Source organism: Lepus europaeus, chromosome 19 (genome assembly GCF_033115175.1).
Source record: "Lepus europaeus isolate LE1 chromosome 19, mLepTim1.pri, whole genome shotgun sequence".
Classification (NCBI taxonomy): Eukaryota; Metazoa; Chordata; class Mammalia; order Lagomorpha; family Leporidae; genus Lepus; species Lepus europaeus.
This window is the reverse complement of record NC_084845.1, coordinates 9,608,726-9,624,709: the sequence shown is the minus strand read 5'-3', so window position 1 is coordinate 9,624,709 and position 15,984 is coordinate 9,608,726. Positions and strand designations below refer to the sequence as shown.

Genomic DNA, 15,984 nt, shown 5'->3' with positions numbered 1-15,984 from the left:
CGCCCTCACTTTCCATGGACCCCAGACCATGTCCCTGGGGGTCACCCTGCACCACAGCCCCCAAGCCTGCCTGTCTCCCTCTCCCGTGGGTCCCCGTGGCTGACCTCTGCCCAAGGCCACTGCCCTTCCTGCCCCCACCCCCCCCCACCCCCGTGGTGGCTGTGTTGGCCGGGACTTTGGCCGAGGCCGAGAGAGGGTGGTGGCCGTGCGGGGGACCTGGACGGGCCAGCTATAAAGCCTCTCTGCCCCGCTGGGACCGCAAGGACAGCCCACGAGCCTGGTAAGAGGGCACAGCAGCAGGGGCAGCGGGGGAGGGGCGAAGGCTCCTGGGAATCCCGGGGGCCTGTGTCGGGTCCGTGAGGCTCAGGACTGGGGAATATTTGCCTGGCTGGGTCCTTCTCCCACACAGCGCTGGGTGGGCATCAGTGAGCCAGGCGGGGAAGGGCTGGACTGAGTGCTGTTTGTTTGTTTTACTTTTATTTATCTGAGAGAGAGCTGGACAGAGAGATCTTCCACCCACTGGTTTGTGGCCCAAATGCCTGCAACAGCCAGGGCTGGGCCAGGTCAAAGCCAGGAGCCTGGCTGAAACTCCGTCCCGGTCTCCCACGTAGGTGGCAGGGACTGAAGTACTTGAGCCGTCACCTGCTGCCTTCCAGGGTGCACAGCAGCAGGGAGCGGGACTTGAACCCAGGCCCTGTGCTATGGGATGCGGGTGTCCTAAGCCACGGCCTAACCAATGCCCTCCTTCCCTACAAAAAAATTTTTTTTAAGATTTACTTATTCATTTGAAAAGCAGAGTTAGAGGGTGGGGGTGGAAGAAGGGGGAGGAAGAGACAAAGAGACAGCGGTGCAGGGGAGAGGTCTTTTATCTGCGGGTTCACTCCCCTAGTGGCTGCAAGCTGAAGCCAGCAGCCTGGAACTCCATCCGGGTCTCCCACGTGGGTGCAGACGCCCGAGTACTGGGGCGTCTTCCACTGCCTTCCCAGGCGCATTAGCAGGGGCTGCACCCAGGACTTGAACCGGCGCTCGTGTGAGGCGCCAGCGTCACAAGCAGCCGCTGAACCTGCTGCGCCACATCAGCCCAAGATGCTGGTTCCTAGCTGATGTGCAGCGTGCTGCCCTACGAGGTCTCGGCGCAGGGCTGGGGGGTTTGTGGGGGCCGCAGCTGGGCTGGGGACTGCTTGGGCGTCCAGAAAGCCTCTCTGGGTGAATGAATGAGAGTGACTGGATGCACGAGGGGCCATCGGAACTAAAATGTTCAAGTCGGCGTGGAGCCCACACTGTCGGGAACGTGGCTGGGTGAGGCTCCCCAGTCCCAGCCCCGAGGGGGGCAGCCCCAGCAACCCCTCCCTCAGCGTTCCAGGTCCCCGTGGACACCATGGGCCCCCGACTCCTCCTGGCTGTGTGCCTGGTCCTCCTGGTGCTGGGATGTGGTGAGTGCGAGTGGCAGGGACCGGGGTCTTTGGGGAGGGGGGCAAGCGCCAAGCGTCTTCCCAGCCGAGTCCTTTGCCTGGTGGTCCTGCCTCCCCACCTCCCCTCCCCCGTCTGTCTGCCGCTCCCAGAGCCCCATCAGCTCCCCTCCTGTACTCTCCCCCCACTGCAGTGGTCCAGGGGGCCCACCTGCCCCAGAATGATGAGCCCGCCAGCCCCGCCCTGCTCACAAAGGTGCAGGAGTCGCTGTCCAGCTACTGGGACTCAGCGAAGGCAGCCGCCCAGGGCCTCTACAACAACACCTACCTGACTGCCGTGGATGAGAAAATCAGGTATCACCCGCAAGGGAGAGGCCCGCCCCCGGAGCTGCTGCAGGGGACAGGCCCGCCCCCGGAGCTGCAGCAGGGCACAGGCCTGCCCCCGAGGCTGCTGCAGGGCACAGGCCCGCCCCCGGAGCTGCAGGGCACAGGCCCGCCCCCGGAGCTGCAGCAGGGCACAGGCCCGCCCCCGGAGGCTGCAGCATGGGACAGGCCCGCCCCCAGAGCTGCAGGGCACAGGCCCACCCCAGAGGCTGTAGCAGGGCACAGGCCCGCCCCCGGAGCTGCAGCAGGGCACAGGCCCGCTCCCGGAGCTGCAGCAGGGCACAGCCCCGCCCCCAGAGCTGCTGCAGGGCACAGGCCCGCCCCCGGAGCTGCAGCAGGGCACAGCCCCGCCCCCAGAGCTGCTGCAGGGCACAGGCCCGCCCCCGGAGCTGCTGCAGGGGACAGGCCCGCCCCCGGAGGCTGCAGCATGGGACAGGCCCGCCCCCAGAGCTGCTGCAGGGCACAGGCCCGCCCCCGGAGCTGCAGGGCACAGACCCGCCCCCGGAGGCTGCAGCATGGGACAGGCCCGCCCCCAGAGGCTGTAGCAGGGCACAGGCCCGCCCCCGGAGCTGCAGGGCACAGACCCGCCCCCGGAGGCTGCAGCATGGGACAGGCCCGCCCCCAGAGCTGCTGCAGGTCACAGGCCCGCCCCCGGAGCTGCAGGGCACAGGCCCGCCCCCGGAGCTGCAGCAGGGCACAGGCCCGCCCCCGGAGCTGCTGCAGGTCACAGGCCCGCTCCCGGAACTGCAGGGCACAGGCCCGCCCCCGAGGCTGCTGCATGGGACAGACCCGCCCACAGAGCTGCTGCAGGTCACAGCCCCGCCCCCGGAGCTGCAGGGGACAGGCCTGCCCCCGGAGCTGCAGCAGGGCACAGGCCCGCCCCCGGAGGCTGTAACAGAGCACAGGCCCGCCCCCGGAGCTGCAGGGCACAGGCCCACCCCAGAGGCTGTAGCAGGGCACAGGCCCGCCCCCAGAGCTGCTGCAGGGCACAGGCCCGCCCCCAGAGCTGCTGCAGGGCACAGGCCCGCCCCCGGAGGCTGTAGCAGGGCACAGGCCCGCCCCCGGAGGCTGTAGCAGAGCACAGGCCCGCCCCCGGAGCTGCAGGGCACAGGCCCACCCCAGAGGCTGTAGCAGGGCACAGGCCCGCCCCCAGAGCTGCTGCAGGGCACAGGCCCGCCCCCAGAGCTGCTGCAGGGCACAGGCCTGCCCCCAGAGCTGCTGCAGGGCACAGGCCCGCCCCCAGAGGCTGTAGCAGGGCACAGGCCCGCCCCCGGAGCTGCAGCAGGGCACAGGCCCGCCCCCGGAGCTGCAGGGCACAGGCCCACCCCCGGAGGCTGTAGCAGAGCACAGGCCCGCCCCCGGAGCTGCAGGGCACAGGCCCACCCCAGAGGCTGTAGCAGGGCACAGGCCCGCCCCCAGAGCTGCTGCAGGGCACAGGCCCGCCCCCGGAGCTGCAGCAGGGCACAGGCCCGCCCCCGGAGCTGCAGGGCACAGGCCCACCCCAGAGGCTGTAGCAGGGCACAGGCCCGCCCCCGGAGGCTGCAGCATGGGACTGGGGACGAGTCTGGGTCTCAAACCTACACTCCGCGGGGGACTTGACACCGCAGCGCGCAGCCCCAACTGCACCAGGACCCGGATCCAGGAGCCCAAGCCCCCGCCCCCTCCAGCCTGCAGCCCTCTCTTCTCTCCCCTCAGGGACATGTACAGCAAGAGCACGGCGGCCATGACCACCTACGCAAGCATCGTCACGGACCAGCTCCTAACTCTGCTGAAGGGAGACGTGTGACAGCCAGGCCCCGTGGTGGGGGAGGGGAGGCCCCAGGCCCCTGCCCCTGCCCCGCCCCCACCGCCCGCTCTCCTGACCCACAACCAGGACTGCACTGAGCTGCCAGTTCCCAGCCCTGGCCTGAATCCTTCCCACTAATAATAATAATAATAAAAACCAGAGGCCAAGTTCATTCTCTTTGATGTGGCTGCTTTCCTGAGGCCGGGGGCCAAGACGGAGCGGTTCGTTCAGTCCAGACAACACTAAGTAAGCACCTACTGTATGTCTGCCGCGCTAACCCAGAATGGGGTCGGAGCGGGAGGTGATTGGCGGCGACACACCATCAGAAGGGCAACAGAGAGGCCACTCTCCTGCACACTGACCAATCACAGACACACAGCGTCCGCTGTGGCCTCCGGCAGCGGCCAGCTCTGGGCTGGCGCTTGAAAGGTGCCATTGACTCCTGTGGGAGGCCCAGGTGGGCATCTGGGCTCCTGACTTTGGCCTGGTCCAACCCTGGCTGTTGCAGGCTCTTGGGAGTGGATCCGTGCATGGCAGGTCTGCTTTCTGCCTTGCAAATAAAATGAAAAATAAATGAAAGTTTATTTTTTTTTTAAATGTGGCATCCTTGTGCGTTGTCCAATACCCCAGTGACTGAGAGAAGACTGGCGCCCAAGAGTCCCTGCTGAGCTGGGAGCTGGCCGAGTCGGTGCCCAGCCTGGCTGGGACCCAGGGAGCTGGGCCCCTGTAGACCATGCCCCTGTCAGCTCTGACACATTCGTCCCCTGGGCCCATATGGAGGCTTAGCAAGTACTGGGCCCATAGCAGGAAGCAGGTGCAGCCCCTGCCCGCACGGGGACCCTCCGTCTCCGGCTGCGCAGTCTGGTTCCTTATCAGCATGGGTTGTGACGTCCCTGGGCTGGCACCTTGGCCAGAGGCTCTCCTCCCGCTGAGGCCACACAGACAGACCTCTGCCCTCAGGCAGCCAGAGACAAATGAGGACGGGCAGCTCAGCAGCTGGCAAAAACCGGCACGGACGAAGGGCAGGAAGCAGGGCCTCGGGCGCGTCTGCTCAGCCAGGACCCGCGCCGCTCGCCAGGTTGCACGGCCAGGGTCGCTGCTGCCGATCTGGCGTGGAAGAGGGCCTCTGGCTGGCAGTGGTGACTTGCAGGGATGAAGCACGGGGTAGAGGTGCACGGGCTGGCGCCATGGGCTCCCCGCAGGCCGTGAGCGAGCCTGGGGCTCCGCTGAGGTCCCTGTCCTCCTCGTCTGCTTTGCTCTGACCTCCGGCCAGGCTTCCAACCCCCTTGGGGCACTTTTCCCAGGTCCTGAGGCCAGGCAGCTGTGAGTCCCCTGGGGAGGGGCCGCGGGCAATGCCCCCAGGTCCCCAGAGCCTGGGAAGAACCAAGGCTGCCAAGCACACGCAGGGGGTGCCGAGGAGGGGGAGACCCTGCGGGAACAATCCCCGCTCTGTGCACTTCTTTCCCACGGACTCAGGCCAAGCCAAATCACTGCCCCGGCCAGCTCTGCTTCCAGCCAATCCTGGGGCCGCTCCCAGACTCCTCCTGCCTTTCTCGGAGCCCGCTGCCCTCAGGACCCCAGACTCCTCCTTCCTCCACTCAGCAAGGACCCCCCAGTCCTCCTTCTAAGGACCCTGGCGTTTGGGGCCTCAGCCCCTGGTCGGTGTTGGGTGCCCCCTAGTGGAGGGCAGAGTGGACTCTCCGGTGATTTCCCGGTCACTCAACAGGCGTGCAGCAGGGAACCCGGCACCTCTGGGGAGAGGCATCACGCTGCAACAGATCGGGACGTAGTATACGACACCCGGAAGGCAGAGCGACACCTGGAAGGCAGATCCGGGCATACTGTAGCCAGGACGGCATCGAGATGGGGTCACAGTGAAGTGGGGGAAGCGCAGCCTCAAAGCCCCCCGCTTGCCTGACCTCCCTGTGGCCCTCGACTTGAACTTGCTCCAGGAATCCTGTCCTTTTAAAAATGGTACTCAGGGGCTGGCGCCGTGGCGCAGTGGGTTAAGCTGCCACCTGCAGTGCCGGCATCCCGTCTGAGGTTCGAATCTCAGCGGCTCCACTTCCGATCCAGCTCCCTGCTCATGGCCTGAGAAAAGCAGCGGAAGATGGGCCAGGTGCCTGGGCCCTGCCACCAAGGTGGAAAACCTGGATGAAGCTCCTGGCTCCTGGCTTCGGTGTGGCCAAACCCTGACTGCTGTGGCTGTCTGGCCAGTGAGCCAGTGGATGGAAGATCTCCCATTCTCTGTAGCTCTGCCTGCCAAATAAATGAACCTTGGGAAAAAAAAAAGAGAGGAAAAAAAAAGACACTTGGGGCTGGCACTGTGGCACAGCAGGTAAAGCCACTGCCTGCGATGCTGGCATCCCATACAGGCGCCAGTTCATGTCCTGGCTGCTCCTTTTCTGATCCAGTTCCCTGTCAACGGCCTGGGCAATCAACAGAGGATGGCCCAAGTGCTTGGGCCCCTGCACCCATGTGGGAGACCTGGAAGAAGCTCCTGGCTCCTGGCTTTAGCCTGGCTCAAGTCTGGCTGTTGGGGCCAGCACAGTGGCATAGCAGGTAAAGCCGCCGCCTGCAGTGCCGGCATCCCATATGGGTGCCAGTATGAGTCCTGGATGCTCCATGTCCGATCCAGCTCTCTGCTGTGTCCTGGGAAAGCAGTGGAAGATGGCCCAAGTGCTTGGGCCCCTGCACCCACATGGGCGGCCGGGAAGAAGCTCCTGGCTCCTGGGTTTGGATCAGCACAGCTCCAGCTGTTGTGGTTATCTGGGGAGAGAACCAGCGGATGGAAGACCTCTCTCTCTCTGTAACTCTGACTTCAGATAAATAAATACATCTCAAACCACCACCACCACTCATGGTGGGCATTCTGCATAGCAGCTGAGCCTCTGGGGACGCCTGCAGCCCATCCCCTTTCAGGGACCCTGGGTTCAAGCTCTGGTCCTGCTTCCGATTCCAGCTTCCTGTTAACGCCTGGGGAGGCAGCAGGTGACGGCTAAAATGCCTGGGTCCCTGCCTGCCCATGTGGGAGACCCAGACAGAGTTCCCAGCCGCAGGCTTTGGCCTGGCCCAGCTCTGTCGGCAGTCGGGAAGGAACCAGCAGGTGGAAGATCTTTCTCTTTATCTGCCTTTCAAATAAAATGAATATAGATTTAAGAAAACTTAAAAGACTCGTTGAACAGGGGATGGCGCTGTGGCATAGCGGTTAAAGCCGCTGATTGCAGCGCCAGCATCCCATGTGGGTGCCAGTTCGAGTCCTGGCTGCTCCTCTTCCGATCCAGCTCCCTGTTAATATGCCTGGAAAAGCAGTGGAGAATGGCTAAGTGCTTGGGGAGACCCGGATGAAGCTCCTGGTTTGTGGTTTTGGCCTGGCCCAGCCCTGGCTGTTGTGGTCATTTGAATAGTGGACCAGTGGATGGAAGACCTGTCTCTCTGTCTCTCCTCTCTCTGCAACTCTGCCTTTCCAATATATATATATATATATATATATATATATATATATATATATATTAAAAGACTCATTGGTTATTTAAGTTTCAGTCCCACAAATCTGTCTCTTCGGAGGGGCACTTTACCAATACGTTCGCTTTATCCCTGGCCTGGAAGCCTGGGCCGACACATTCCCAGAACCGTGCGGCAGGGCTGGGCGAGCGGAAGCCCGGGTTCCTGCTGGCCCCGTGCCTGCCTCAGGACGAAGGCACCTTGGGCGCTGGGACAGCCTCGCGCTGAAGTCACAGCGCGAGCAAGACAACCCGAGTCTGCCAGTCCAGCGGGGGAGGCCTGCCCACTGCGGGGTGGGTGGGGGCGCCGAGAGGGGCCGGGGAGAGACCTAGAGAGAAGCGGGGGCGCAGGCAACGTGGCGAGCAGCCCAGCACAGGTGTCGGCTGGCTGAAGTCGCTACCACCTCGGGCCGCGAGCTCCGGGGCCAGGCGCTGCATTCGCGAGCTCGCCGGCTCTCCCCAAGCTGGCACCAAGGAGCGCGGGCTTGGGAAGGGGGCAGGCACTGGGGCTCAGAGCGGGGGGGCCTTCTCCGGGCCACGCCCCAAGCAGGTGGAGGGGGCTGACAGCCCCTCTCGGCCGCCAGGCCTCCCTCTCCTGGGCAGGGGTCGCCAGCCCGCGTCCAGGGCTGCAGCTCTATCTAGCAAGACGTTTAGCTAAAGGGATTGCAAAGACCACGAGGGGAGCGCGCATGCGCGGGGAGCGCGCCCGCGTCCCGCTGGGAAACGGGGCGACCCCGGGGGCCCCGAGATGGCACAGAAAAGCTCTAACCTCGGGGGACTTTGAGGATTTCGTTAGGGAGAGGAGTCAGAAGGCCGGGATCCGGGGCAGAGGCGGCCAGCAGGGCTCCTTTAACGCGGGGAGGGCGTGGCTCGAGCGGGGCGTTTGGAAGCACTACGGTGGCCGAGAAAGCTCAAGAACCACGGAACAGGCGAAGCGGGCAGGACGGCCTGGCAGGCTCCTGTAATTCGTCACGTCGGGCTAATCGGCGGCGGGCAGAAGGAGCAGAACTCGCGGGGAGCGCAGATGCTGGCCGACAAAGTCCCGGGAGCGCTTCCAGGTGAAAACAAGCGGGCTACGGCGGCCAGGTTGCCCGCACAGCCGGAAGTGGCTCTCTGCCTCTCGAGGGGCGTGGCTGAGGCGCTCTCGCCGGATACGGTGGCCCCGCGGGTCGGGGCGCAGCGTGAAATCTCGCGCGATCGGGCCAGCGCCGTCGGGGACGGGGCGGGGCTGGCGGCGGGGGCGGGGACCCGGAGCGGGAAGATGGCGGCGGCGCAGGAGGCGGACGGGGCCGGCAGCGCCGTGGTGGCGGCCGGGGGAGGCGGCTCCGGTCAGGTACGGAGGCCGAGAGGGGCCTGGGGGGGTTCTTCCCCAGCCGGGGGGCCTCCCACAGGGCGTGTCCTGTCCCCTGTGGCGGAATGCGGTGCACTGGGGGCTCCTTGCCCAGAGGGACCTTGAGTACCGGGCCCAGGCGGGGCCCGGCCCCCCGGGAGGCCGGACAGTGCCGGGAGCGGGGCCCTGTTGCGCGCCGGGGGCCCTGCACGCTCGCGCCGGGTGGGCCACCAGGCTGGTTGCTCGAGCCGGGGCGCCGGGGGCGCGGAGAAGCGCAGGCTTGGCCCCAAGCGCCCTGGGTTCTCGACTCCGCGATTCCAGGCTCCAAGGCCGTTCCGAGGGCGGGCTGACGTTCAGGGTCTCGCTCGCAGGCGCGGAGGTGTGGGAAGTGATGGATGGGCGGTTTCTAGCCGCGGGTAAGGGCCCGGGCTGAGGACCCATTCTCCAGACGGGAGTCCGAGGGGCCGTGAGACAAAAGGCGCTCGCAGAAGGTCACTCGGGTTAGGTCTGCCGGAAGGCGCCCGACGCTGCCTGCCCGGGGTGGTCTGCACCGGGCTGCGTGTGCTTCTCGCGTGACCCGGGCTCTCCGGGCAGCGGGTCCGGGTGCAGGTGGCGCCCGAGCCGAGGCGGCAGCCACCATGCAGGCATTCGGGGAACGGATGGAGCGACAGCAAGGTGCTGTCGACCCACCCACTGAGATGTCACTGTGGGAGGCAGCTCGGGGGAGAGGAGTGCCGGCTGGGAGGGGGGAGTCGGGCTGGCTGTGCGTGACCTTGGGCAAGTTCCTTTCCCTCGTGGGGCCTCCTGCTCTCCAGTGATTAACAGAGGAGTTGGACAGCAGGGCCAGGCCCTTCGTGGGCCGCCAAGATGGCTCCAGCCACGTCCCTGCTGGTGAGGGTGGTGGGAGGGGACGTGACGGACATGTCAACAAGGAGTTATGATCCTGGGTGACCAGCGTGGTGGGTGACACAGTCTGTGTCCAGGGCCGGGGGAACCCCGAGGAGCAGAGAGCAGCGCCCGGGGAGGGTGCCGGGTGCAGGGGGTGCAGCCGGTGGGCTAGCCCGGCAGACCGGTCTGTATCAGCATTGCCCGCCGGGGCCCGGCTCAGGAAGTGCTGGGGTGGTGTAGTCCCAGTCTGCCCGGCTGCTGTTGATGGTGGCGTGGGGCGGGGAGTGGAGAGCAGCCTCCTGTTGCCAGGCAGATCTTGTCTCGGCCGTCGCCGTCCGCCTGCTGGGTAAAGTACACAGGTTTGTAGCAGACCAGGGCCTGGCGTGGCCTGGCGCCTGTGCCTCGGCTCTGCCGGGATTTCTCACGCTCGGCGCCTTGGGCGGTAGAATTGGAGGATTCTCTGTCTGGGGGCCGTCAGGTGCATCTCCAGGTGTTTGGCAGCATCCGTGGCCTCTACACGGCATCTGGCACTGGCACTCACCCCTCCTGCTCGTGACAGCCAGCGGCGTCTCCAGGTGGCGCGGTGCCTGCATGATGGCCACCGCAGTGGACTGGGCCCCGCGGCCGCGCACCTCTGTCCTCGCACAGCGGCCCCAGCCCTCTGTCCTGGGTGCTCTGTGCGTTTCTCCCCTCTTTACCTGGTTGATCCTTAGCATGCAGGCCTCAGGTGCCCACTCCCCCAGAAAGCCCTCTCTGGTTGGCACTGGGTCGGGGCCCTGCCCACTCTGGGCTGTCAGTGTCTGGGGAGTGGTCTGTCTCCTCCGCTGGACCCCAGGAGGGGAGAGCCAGGGCCCCTCAGTCAGCTCTTGAAACGGAGCTGGGCTGAGGTGGGGCTCCCGGGGCCCTGTGGGTCCAGGCGGCCGGGACAGGCTGCAGAGCCCCGCCGGCTCCGGCCCTGCCCAGCCCCTGTGCTCCTTCCTGGATGTTCCTGGGTGTTCTCTGTGAAATGGGACATGCCCTCCCCTCCCCTCCCCCGTGGGAAGAGCGAGAGCAGGTGGACCCTCAGGCTTGAGCAAGTTCTCACCTACAGCCCAGCCCACCCTCCTTTAGCCGGGAGCGCGCACCCAGCTTGCGGCTCCGCCATTCATCCCTGCAGCTGACGCGGCCGGAGCCGGAGCTGCACGCTGGGGGCTGGGGGCTCGGCTGTGCAGAGGCCCTGCCCCTTGGAGCTTGCGTTCTGGCTGGGGGTGGGAAGGGGAAGCATGGCCAGAGCACACAGTGACCAGGAAAAAGAGGAAAGGGGCACCGTGGCTCCACAGGCAGGAAGTGCCACGGACAGCTCCGAAGCCGCGATGGGCAGAGGCAGGGGAGGTGCGTGGGAGCCGTGAAGTTTAGGGAGGTCTGGGAAGGCCTCCTCAGGGAGGTGACGAGCGAGATGGGGAGGGAGTCACAAACATAGCTTAGGGAAAAGCCTTTCGGGTGGCAGGGACAGCCGGTGCAAAGGCCCTGAGGTGAGAGATGCCGGTGTGGTGAGGGAAGAGCCAGGAGGTCCTGTGTCTGGTCAGGGGGTGAACCAGGACGAGGGCCCGAACAGGGAGGTAGCAGGGGTGGGGGTGCGGTGGAGACCCTACTGGACCCTGGAGACCACAGTGAAGGGGGCGCCCTGGGACCACGACCTCTATCAGGGTGAACTTGTTTATATTAATTTATTTATTTGAAACACAGAGTTAGAGAGAGAGAGCCTGAGCGAGTGAGTGAGCGAGCATGCTCTTCCATCTGTGGGTTGATTCCCCAGAGGCCAGAGCCAGGAGCCTAGGATCCCATCTGGGTCTCCCACGTGGGTGCAGGGCCCAGATACTTTGGCCATCCTCTGCTGCTGTCCCAGGCGCGTTAGCAGGGAGCTAGATCCGAAGGGGAGCCGCTGGGACTCCAGCTGGCACTCTGATGTGGGTGCTGGCATCCCGAGTGGCAGCTTAACCCTCTGTGCTGCAGCGCCAGGATCGGGTGTAACTTAGAGGCCATGGCTCACCCATCATTAGTGGGGGTGCATGGCTCTGCGTGCGTTTATGCAGTTTGCACAGCGCACCCTGCACCCCGTTCAGTCTCAGAATGGGGTCCTCCCTCAGCACCGCAGGGGGTCAGTGTCAGGGCCCCTGTGGGCGCCAGACTCCACAGCTCCTGCAGCCCCTCTGTGAGGGGCTCCTCCCCTGCACCAGGTGGCTCGTACCTGATACAGTATCGGGGCCACCCAGGTGGCTCCTACCTGATACAGTGTCAGGGCCGTGCAGTTGTTGCTGGGCTGTGGTATTTAGGGAATAAGGACGAGAAAAAACACCTGTTCTGTAGGGTGCGGCCTCCTTCCAGTCTTTTCCATCCACGGTTGCTTGGAACCATGGATGGGGAACCACGCATGTGCAGGGCCCACTGCTCCCACCCCCTCTGCCGGGTCCTGGCCCGAGACAGCCACGGAGCAGCTTTCCGTCTCTAGTTTTGCCTTTTCTTTTCTTTTTTTTAAATAATTATTTTATTTGTTTTGAAAGAGGAGTTACAGAGAGTAGAGCCAGAGAGAGAGGTCTTCCATTCCGCTGGTTCACTCCCCAAATGACCGCAATGGTCAGAGCTGAGCTGAAATGAACCCAGGAGCCAGGAGCTCCTTCCAGGTCTCCCATGCGGGTGCAGGGGCCCAAGGACTTGGGCCATCTTCTGCTGCTATCCCAGGCCACAGCTGGGAGCTGGTCGGAAGAGGAGTAGCCGGGACTAGAACCAGCGCCCATATGGGATGTCGGTGCTGCAGGCTGGGGCTTTTCCCGCCAGCCCCTCTAGTTTTGCCTTTGCTAAACCTTTCCTAAACCTGGACGAGCAAACCTCCAGTCTGCGCCCGGCTCCTCACTGTGGCGTTGAGGTTGCACGCATACGTTCGCTGGATGAAGGAACGCTGGGTGGTTTGCAGTTGGCTGTGAGGAGCTCCCTGCTGTGAGCACCCGCAGAGGCGGGTCTTCCCGGCTCTCAGTGCCCGCCCCCCCCCCCCCCCCCCGGCCGGCCTGCTGTGTGACTTGTTAAGGAATGGCCGTATTGCCCCTGGCAGCATCCACAGCTCCGCTTCTCCACCTCACCCGCGCTGTGGCTGTCCGGAGCGACAGCTGACTGCGGTTTAACTTGCAGGTTGTGCGTCCCTGTGGATAGGAGAAAAGCCCTGGGGTCAGCAGGTGCGGGGTCAGAGCTCAGCTTGGCCCTGACCTCCGTTCCTGACCTGTGGTCGGCCGGGCCTCCGGCTACCCTAACTTGGGCTCCCCGAGGAGGGGCCCCTGTACCCCTGGCCTCGCTCCCCACTGGCCCTTTCCCCATGCTTTTCCCTCTCTGTGCACCCCCCCCCCCCCCCGCCGTAGCTGCCTCTGACCCCGCTGAGGGCCTCAGCCAGATGCCCAGGGCAGCTCCTCAGGGAGACCCCCGGGCCCCCGTCCCACGTGGGTTCCTGTCCCCTCCCCAGTGGCTGGCACTCTTGCGGCTAGTGTTCTTCCTTGCTCTGATGCCTGGTCTGCAGGCGAGTGTCCCTCTGGTCTGAGCTCTGGGCGGGCGGGCAGGGCCCGTGGCTGTGTGGCCACCGCTGGGTCCTAGCATCTAGCACGGGCCTGGCCCGGCACCTTTTTCCCACACACACAGGGAAGCTCTTGGGTTCGGTTCATGCCAGGATTCCCACCTCCCGCGCTCAGGTCAGGGAGGTGAGGCGACATGCCCGGGGTGTCACAGCGGAGGATCGTGAACCAGGACCTCCCCCCTTTTACCTTTTGGGAGATGAGGGGAAGGGGTATCTGCTGGTACAGAGGGTGGGAGGTGACAAGTGACACCTTTAACACACGTGGCCCCCTGCTCCGCCTGCAAGGGCAGTTGCTGTCTGGAGGTTGAGGTGGGCAGAAGGGATGGCCCAGGGACCCTGCTGTCCCGGGGAGGCCCTGCAGGGAGCAGGGTGGAGCCACTCCTGCCTCAGGTATCATCTCCCCCTGCTGCACCCGGCCCCCGGCGGGCCAGCCGCTGTTCCTTAGCTAACCATGACCGTGACGGGTGAGGGGCTGCCTGGGAGAAGGGACAGGGCCAGGGACAAGGACAGCCCTCTGATTCTGCGTGAGACCCCTCCTCCGGGAAGCCTGCCTGCTCGCGGGGCTGCCCCTCCCCCGTCTCTGGCGCAGTTCTTCCTGAGCCGCCCGGACAGGTGACTTCACCTCTCTGAGCCTCCTGCTCAGCTGCTCGGAGTCCTGGCCTCCTGGGGCTTGGGCTTGCCGTGTCCCGTCGCCTTCCCCCTCGCGCTCTGCTTTGTTTTTCCGTGTCACCTCCCTGCTGGACCAGGAGCCCCTGGAGGGCAGGAGCGGTCGCAGAGGAGGCCTTGGGAGCTGTTTGCCTGGGAAGGCCCTTTCCTGTAAACTCTGACATCCGCCGCAGCACCCCTTCTGTTGTCCCCAGTGGCTACGTCCTGGCATCCTGGCTGCAGCCCCAGGGCACACGGACTGTCCTCAGAATCAGGCTCTGTCTCGCACCTGCTGGTTCCGCACCTGCTGCTCCCCTGCCCGCCTCCCATGGGCCGCCAGCTTGCTGTATTTCACATCTCCGCTCCAGTGCCCTCTCCTCCAGGAAGCCATCCTGACCTAGGCTGGGCCAGCGCTCCGCCGGGCTCCTGTGTCCCGGCCCTGCCTCTTTGGGTCAGCAGTGTCTGGAGATGGGTCTGTCTTCCACGGGGAGTGTTGAGCCCCTAGAGGACTGCACAGGCCTGGCACGGAGCTTCGATCTGTCCACCTCCCGGCTGCTGCGCCGGCAGCCTCTGTGCAGGCTGTCCGGGCCTTGGTGCTGCCCGAGCCGACCCAGTGCCGCAGCTCCATTCTTTGTCCTCACCCTGGCCTCTGTCCTCTGCAGGTGACCAGCAATGGCAGCATCGGGAGGGACCCGCCGGCGGAGACCCAGCCCCAGAACCCGCCCCCCCCAGCCTGCACCCAACGCCTGGCAGGTCATCAAAGGTGTGCTGTTCAGGTGAGCGGACACGGCTTTGGTTCCCTCCTGGGAAGGTCCCATAAGGAAGAGGCAGGGAGAAGGGCAGGTCCCCATGGCGCTGGAGGCCCCCTGGGGTTTGTGTGGGGCGGGGGGGGAGTGTGGGACGGAGCGCATGGCCGAGGTGCGGGTGTCGGAGGGAGCTGGGCCTGCGAGGCCTCTCCTTGGCCGGCGGACTCCGTGTTCTCCCTTGTCTCACGTGCTCTGTCCTCCATGCGTGTCTGTCGTGCCTCCTCCCGTGGGGACATCAGGCGGATGGGAGTAGGACCCCCATTTACCGCAAGTTCCCTGTCTCCGCACAGTCGCTGAGCCCCTGAGGGGCCTGATGTCACTGCAGGGAATGTGGGTGACACCCACACGTCACCCAGAGGGGCGCCATTTTCACTGCTGTCCGTTCTCGGACCTGTGGCACCAAGCACAGTCACGCTGGCTGCAGCCATCACCAGCGTGTTTCCAGAACTTTCCACCTCCCGAGACTGAGGCTCGGTACCCGTGAGATGCTAACTCCCCGTTCCCTCCTCCCCCGTCCCGGCAGCCTCCTGCCCTCTTCCTGCCTTCTGACTGGGGCTGTCCTTGGCTCCCACAAGTGGACTGGATAGCATGTGTCCCCGCGACTGCCCGGGGGAGAGGCGGCAGGGCTTTGCCTCTCCCTGCTGGACCTGGCGACAGCCCCTGCCCTGGGCTGGGCCCTGCTTCCCCACCTGCAGAAAGGACATTTTGTGCACAGTAGCCTGGAGCCCAGTCCATGCCGGTGGGCAGTGAGCACCCTTCCATCGGCTCTGAGGAATTGGGCCCCAAAGCAGTCATCCCTTGGGTGGGACATGCTCGTGGCCGCGGATGGCTGCAAGGGAGGCAGGGGAGTGTGGTCATCCCCTGGGGCGGAGCAGAGCTTCTGTTACTGAGGTGGGGGGGGGAGCGGCTTCAGGGGGCAGCGCATCGCCTACTCCCTCCTGGCTCACTGGGTTTTCCCCTAAGCTCTCAGCAACACCCGCTCAGTGCAAATGATCCAACAGGTCCAGCAGTGCCGGTGACTAAGAACGTGCAGGGATCCTGGGGGCCTGCGCGGGGGTGGGGGGTTCAGTGCAGAACCCCAAACCTGCAGATGCTCCTGTCCATTTATAAAGTGAGCCAGCTGTTGCACAGAACCCGCACACAGCCTCCGGGAGCTCTCAGCCGCCTCTGAGTGACTCCGGCGCCCAGCACGAGGGGCCACTGTGCTGGTGGCCGGGAGACTGAGCTGATGGGGAGAAGCCGTGCGCGGTGCTGACGTGGTCCCGGGAGGCGGGGGCCGGCTGTGATGGGAAGCTGACCCGTGCTGGCAGGCCTGGAGCACCTTCCTTCACGCTCTCTGAATGGGGTCCCTGAGGATGCCCAGGGCGAGAGGTCCTTAAAGTAGAGACATCAGGGGCAGCCATGTGTACAGAATGTGGGGGGTGGACGGTGTCGGGGAAGCCGACGTCTCAGGCCTGCTGCCTCTCTGCTGTGGGCCCTGCTCGTGCCTCAGTGGCCTCAAGGGTCACTGAGAATTGCGTTGGCCAAGAGACGTGGGACCTGGCGCACGCGCGGGGGGTGTTGGCCGCTATCGGAGGTTCCGATCACTTGTGTTGCTCAGCGTTTAAGACAAAACTTAGCAAATGTAAGGGGAAGTAG

At 65.0% G+C, this 15,984-nt stretch overlaps 2 protein-coding genes across 2 annotated transcripts in view; both read left to right on the top strand.

Annotated features, from left to right (window-relative positions):
* The first annotated feature begins 179 nt into the window (after positions 1-179).
* APOC2 (apolipoprotein C2) lies at positions 180-3,751 on the top strand. The gene is made up of 4 exons (XM_062176802.1): positions 180-280; positions 1,356-1,433; positions 1,604-1,763; positions 3,489-3,751. The coding sequence occupies exons 2-4, from the start codon at positions 1,379-1,381 to the stop codon at positions 3,577-3,579; spliced, it is 306 nt and encodes a 101-aa protein (XP_062032786.1). The 5' UTR covers positions 180-280; positions 1,356-1,378; the 3' UTR covers positions 3,580-3,751.
* Positions 3,752-8,329: 4,578 nt separating this feature from the next.
* Positions 8,330-15,984, top strand: part of CLPTM1 (CLPTM1 regulator of GABA type A receptor forward trafficking) — a 28,199-nt gene continuing 20,544 nt past the window's right edge. Inside the window, 3 exon segments of the mRNA XM_062176294.1 lie at positions 8,330-8,415; positions 14,203-14,262; positions 14,264-14,316. Of these exon segments, the coding sequence (XP_062032278.1) occupies positions 8,344-8,415; positions 14,203-14,262; positions 14,264-14,316 (185 nt within the window). The 5' untranslated portion in view covers positions 8,330-8,343.